Source organism: Acanthisitta chloris, unplaced genomic scaffold (assembly GCF_000695815.1).
Source record: "Acanthisitta chloris isolate BGI_N310 unplaced genomic scaffold, ASM69581v1 scaffold17655, whole genome shotgun sequence".
Classification (NCBI taxonomy): domain Eukaryota; kingdom Metazoa; phylum Chordata; class Aves; order Passeriformes; family Acanthisittidae; genus Acanthisitta; species Acanthisitta chloris.
In genome coordinates this window covers 1-5599 of record NW_008672309.1, presented here as the reverse complement: position 1 = coordinate 5599, position 5599 = coordinate 1, and the positions used below count along the sequence as shown (strand labels likewise).

At 44.2% G+C, this 5599-nt stretch overlaps 1 protein-coding gene across 1 annotated transcript in view; it reads right to left on the bottom strand.

Annotated features, from left to right (window-relative positions):
- The window catches only part of NMD3 (NMD3 ribosome export adaptor), a gene marked incomplete at its 5' end in the record, with an annotated part of 5919 nt that extends 585 nt beyond the window's left edge, over positions 1-5334 (bottom strand). Inside the window, 8 exons of the mRNA XM_009074471.1 lie at positions 114-184; positions 497-603; positions 1252-1324; positions 2769-2881; positions 3494-3639; positions 4468-4585; positions 4862-4958; positions 5256-5334. Coding sequence (XP_009072719.1) covers positions 114-184; positions 497-603; positions 1252-1324; positions 2769-2881; positions 3494-3639; positions 4468-4585; positions 4862-4958; positions 5256-5334 — 804 coding nt within the window. The remainder of the gene's footprint in view (positions 1-113; positions 185-496; positions 604-1251; positions 1325-2768; positions 2882-3493; positions 3640-4467; positions 4586-4861; positions 4959-5255) is intronic.
- Positions 5335-5599: the final 265 nt, after the last annotated feature.

The window sequence follows — 5599 nt, the reverse complement described above, 5'->3', positions numbered from 1 at the left end:
TCCTGCAGGCTGGAGGAGTTTGGAGAACACAAATAAACAACTTCAAGTGAAGATATTTTCCCTCAACCAATCAGGATTTAGTCATATCCAATTCAATGGTGAAAAGGCCTTACTTCTGTAAATGTTGACATTCTTCCTGATGGCTTCATCCTCCTCCAGATCTTCAAGGAAGTCCTGGTATTGCCTGTAAAATGTGCAATGGATTTACTCACTTTCCCTTTGGATTGATGCACATTTATACAACAAATTAAAGAAACAAAGCCTCAAGGCAGGACTACAACCCATAGTTTTTCAGCCCTGCCTTGTGTTAGCATTCCCAACTCATTCTTTCTGCCCTTTTTTAATCATCAATTAGTTCCCAGCTAATTGAATTTGCCTCTCCTCACTTCATTCTTATTGTCTCAATTTTTCTGCTCAGTTGAGTGTTATTTAGAAGCTGTTGCTGGATCAGCTTTGCCTCTGAACAAACCAGTGCCAAGCCTAGCAGATACTGAACCTTTCATCATCTGTATCTGTGCCTTCTCTGTCCCTTTCCAGCTCCTTCAGCTTCCAGTTCCTGCGCCGCTGGCGTCTGCTGCGGTCATAGCTCTTCTTGATCAACACCTGCAGTAACAACCAGCACATCCTTACACACACACACACAACTCCAGAGCTGTTCTGCCACCCTCAGAATCCAAACCAGCACACAATTTTGAACTTGGAGGGTGGTGAGACACTGGCACAGGTTGCCCAGGGAGGCTGTGGCTGCCCCCACCCTGGCAGGGTTCAACATCAGGTTGGATAAACTCTTGAGCAACCTGTTCTGGTGGGAGGTGTCCCTGCCCAGAGCAGGGGGTTGGGACCAGATGATCTCTAAGGTTCATTCCACCCTCTAAAGTTCTGATTCTATGACTGAAATCAACTGAATGGGCACTCAGCAGTGTTATATTGTATTTATAGAGCATTTGTTTCCCAACACTTTGGATTCAATGTCCTGAAGACAGACACACATGGGAGTTATAATATAGTTTTCACCACCCAAATGTAATTGGAACAAACCCAACAAAGAGTAAGGTAAAATAAATGCATTATTTAACCACCACTCAAACACTTAAGTAGTGAGAAAATGATTCTTCAATCAGATGCTGTTCAGATTTCATTATTAATATCTTCTCTTCCTTTAGGCACTAGGGAGTAATTATTATAAAATCCTATTCCCTCCTCGCCCTGGGGAAGGCAGAGAAGTCTGTGCAGAGAAAGGGATTGTCTTACCACATCAGGAATGTTGTGTGGGTTCATCTTGTTGGCAAACTCATCATTTAAGTTGCAGTTTGCCAGGTCAAACCTAGAACAAAAACAGGTGTTTATTCCCTTTCACATGAGTCTCCAAAACTGAACTTAACATATCATATATTTGTGTTACAGAACAGCACAAGTACAAGTTAAAGCTCTTAATAAAGATAAATGTTTGCAGATGAACTCAGAGCAGACAAAAATCCACATCAATATGCAACTATTACAACTAGAACAACCATGAGATGTTGCTGTTCCCCAAGTCTTTTCAGTGGCACATGCCAACTTCCTGAATCCAACCTGCAGTATCCACTGAGGTTCTGCTGGGCTCACAACAGCTCCAGTTGATCCTCAGCCTGGCTGAGGATCACCTAATTGTCCTAACCTTTCCTAAATGTCACATTTCTCATTGCTGTGCGTGACACTCACTAGCAAACAAAGAGATCTTCTTTGCAGGAGGGTCACTAAGGCTCAGTGCTGGTCCTGCCCTTGGGACACAACAACCCCATGCAGCTCCAGGCTGGGGGAGGAGTGGGGAGAGAGGTGTTGGTCACAAAGGGACTTGGCAGTGCTGGTGGCAGCAGCTCAGTGGGAGCCAACAGTGTGCACAGGGGGCCAAGAAGGCCAAGGGCATCTTGGCCTGGCTCAAGCACAGTGTGGCAGCAGGACTAGGGCAGTGATCATCCCCCTGGACTGGGCACTGGGGAGGTCACAGCTCAGTGCTGTGTTCAGCTTTGGGTCCCTCACTGCAAAAAGGCCATTGAGGCACTGGAGTGAGTCCAGCCAAGGGCAAGGAGGGCAGCAAAGGGCTAGAGCACATGGGGAAGGGCTGAGGGAGTTGGGCTTGGTTAGCCTGGAGAAGAGGCTCAGGGCTGACCTCCTGGCTCTCTGCAACTCCCTGAGAGGGGTGGAGAGAGGTGGGGGATGTTCTTTCCTGCCATGGCTACAGAGAGAGGACTAGAGAGAATGGCCTAGTGCTGAGACAGCGGAGATTCACATGAGATGTTTGGAGAAATGTTTTCCCTGTGAGGATGTTCAGGCCCTGGAATATTGCCCATGGAAGTTGTAGTCACCATCCCTGGATGTGTTTAAGGGGTATCTGAATCTGTCACTGGAGGATATGGTTTAGGGCTTCCAGCAGTGACAGGTTAATGGCTGGACTACATGTTTTTAGAGGTCTTCTCCAACCTTGATGGCTCTATGATCTTGGTTATATTTTAAAAATCCCTCGCATCTGTTTGTGTCTAAACTGTTATCCAAACCTGCACTCTAAAGGCAATACTTCAGCTCTCGTTACTAACACAAGATGATTTTTGCTAGAAGAGAGATTCCCTGTATTAGGACCTTTAGGGCCAAGACTACTCCATCCCTTTTGCTGATTTCCTTTAGAAATCAGAACAGTTCAAAACTTTCCTGATAACACATAAGCCTGTGGAGAATCCAACAAGTTCAATCAGTAAATAATCATTGAACAAAAGCCAAGGAAGAGAACTGACCCCAAGACAAGGTCCCCAGGATTCAGGATGTGCCCCAGGTGTGTGCAGCAGAAGTACTGGTGATCTGTGTCCAGCTCTGAGGTTTTCCGGACCCAGGCCTCAGCCAGGGTGTGCTGAGGGGGGAGAAAGAAAACACTGCTGTAAGCAAACACAGCTCAGCTACAACATCTGCACTGCTCCATCACTGCTTTAAACCACAGGTGTCATTAAACTTGTGTTTCTACATCCAACAGCCAATGGATCCTCATTTGTCATGCTCACAAAAGGCAAGGGATGAGCCAATTTCTCCACACAGGAATTCCCCAGAGGCTGTTTCTACACCTAGACACATGTTTTGGTAGCTTCTTTTGACCTTATAACTTCCACCCACATACAGCTTTTGACTGAGAAGAAAATGTTTGGAACTGAGTCAGTAATCTTGATTTAAAAGAAATATTCTATAATTATTAACATGGTTTTATTCAAGTAACGACTTGCAAAGCTAATATAAAATAATTTCAATAACAACAATAATGAGCTTAAACTCCTCAACAGAAAAGACTTTCTGGAAGTGGAATTCACCTATCACTTGTGCCATTTCCAAACCAAAACTGCCCACACTGTCCCAGGAAGAGGTTCTTCCAGTGCCAACACAGAACAGCACAGGCAGAATGAGTCAGAACACAAGTTCAGCTCCAGAAGGGGAGCAGAAGGCCCAACACATGAATCAAAGAGAGAACTCTGACCTTGTTTGATCGTGCTCCTGCCCCAGCACCTTTTTTCCTCTCCTGGACCCTGTTGATGTCCATGATGATGAATTCCTCTAGCTGCTTGGGGTCAAACAAGCTGTTGAAAGGATGGCGCCAGTACGTGTTTCCATCGATTTCAGCAACTGGAAAAAAACCCACCAGCACGGACAACGATAAGGAACAGAAGTTCTTGTTAAGAATTAAAAGGAAAAGAAACCATGAGCCAAAATTGATGCAGCTGCCAAACACATTTTGTCCATTACTGTAAGACAAGTATTTAGGACATGATGCATGTTGCCAAGTTGTGCTGCAAGAGCTGCTCATCTGACAGCCAAATCACAGAATCATCAAGGCTGGAGGAGACCTCTAAGATCACCAAGTCCAAACTTTAACCTGTCACTGCTGTAAGCCCTAAACCCTAAACCATACCCTCCAGCACCAGGTCCAGACATCTCTTACACACCTCCAGGGATGGTGACTCTAACACCTTCCTGGGCAATATTCCTGTGCCTGGACACCCTCATAGGGAAAAAAAAAAAATCATGTGGCTGAAACACAGACTTCTTTATTCACAGGAATTATTCTCCTGGATCCATCCTTAGAGGATTATGCTAGTTGAGCTCACCAGCACACACCAATCAAAGCACAGAACGTGTGATACTGAAGTGGTGAAAAACTTCATCCAGATTAGAACTAGATGCTATCTAATTATAGAGGAATATACCTGACAAATATAAATGCTTAGCAGAGACAGAGAACATCCATGAACTTAACCGTGAGCTTGCACATTTTGCCAGGGATCCTATGGAAATCAAGCTTGGAAAACTATGTCTTAGTTGGCTATTAAATTTCTCCTGTACAGATACATCTATGACATTAAGGTCCAAGATTTTATGGTAACAAAAACCCCTAGAAATAATTGTGCCAGCAGGAAAGTCAGATATCGACACAGAAAAGAACCCAAAACTTACTCTGCAGAGTTCTAGGGTCGATGAGGTGGATGGTACTTGTCACTCTGATGCACACACAGATCTGGCTCATGTTGCCCAGACTCTGGGCCAGTTTGGGTGACAGACACACAACATTGTCCTGCAAAGAGACAACAGAATTTACACTCCTAGTTCCTTATTTTTTAACTAATTCTTTAGAGAACTCTGACATAGACTTTCAAACTTTATCTTTTCAGTTCTCCATCCAACATCACCCAATAACTTCCTCAGACAGCCACTACCTGCACTTGCCATGCTCCATGGGGGGCAGAGCTCCCTCCATCCCCCCAAACCACAATCAATCAGGCATCCATCACCACATCCAAACTCTTCCCACTTAACACAATGCCCTGGAGATGAAGCAGAGGGAATCTACCTTGCATATGGGAACAATTTCCACAGAGAAAGTGCTTTTGTAGTTGTAGACATTGCTGTGAATGTCATGGGAGATCAAACGTTGGGATGACTTTGATCTGGGAAAGATAAGAGTGGAACCTTGAGGCAGCAAGGACATTGCAGGAGATAATCAGCACAAAGTACAGCAAGGAAATGCAAAGTATCACAAATACAAATAGTAAGGAAACAGAAGAATGCAGGAGGGTTAGTTTTATAATGGCCAAGTAGTAAACATAGGGTTTGTCAAAGGGATTTTGTCTGTTTTAACTAGTACAGATTCCTTACACATTCACTTACAAAATGATTTAAAAATGAAGGATAAAAGACATTTCCCAAAAGCTGTTTGAGTCCTCAAGGCAATAAATGATATATACCTAGATGGAACTGTAGACTGAAGAAAATCGACCATTTTCTGGGCCTGTTGCTTTGAAGAGTAATAAAAATCCAGGCCATCTGCAAAGGAAGGAAAGTTTAATGAACACATCTGTTTCAAACACAGTGGGGTTCCATCAGATACAATACATAGGCTAAGTGATCTGTTCTTTATCTATACACAGCTCCAGCACACACACTCCTCCATTGCTGGTCTTCTGTAACATCTTTATTGACGATCTGGACAACATCCTTATAAAATTTGCAGAGGACACTAAGTTGGGTGGGAGTGTGGATCTGCCTAAGGGAGGACAGCTCGACAGAGCGACCTGGCCAGACCTGATCC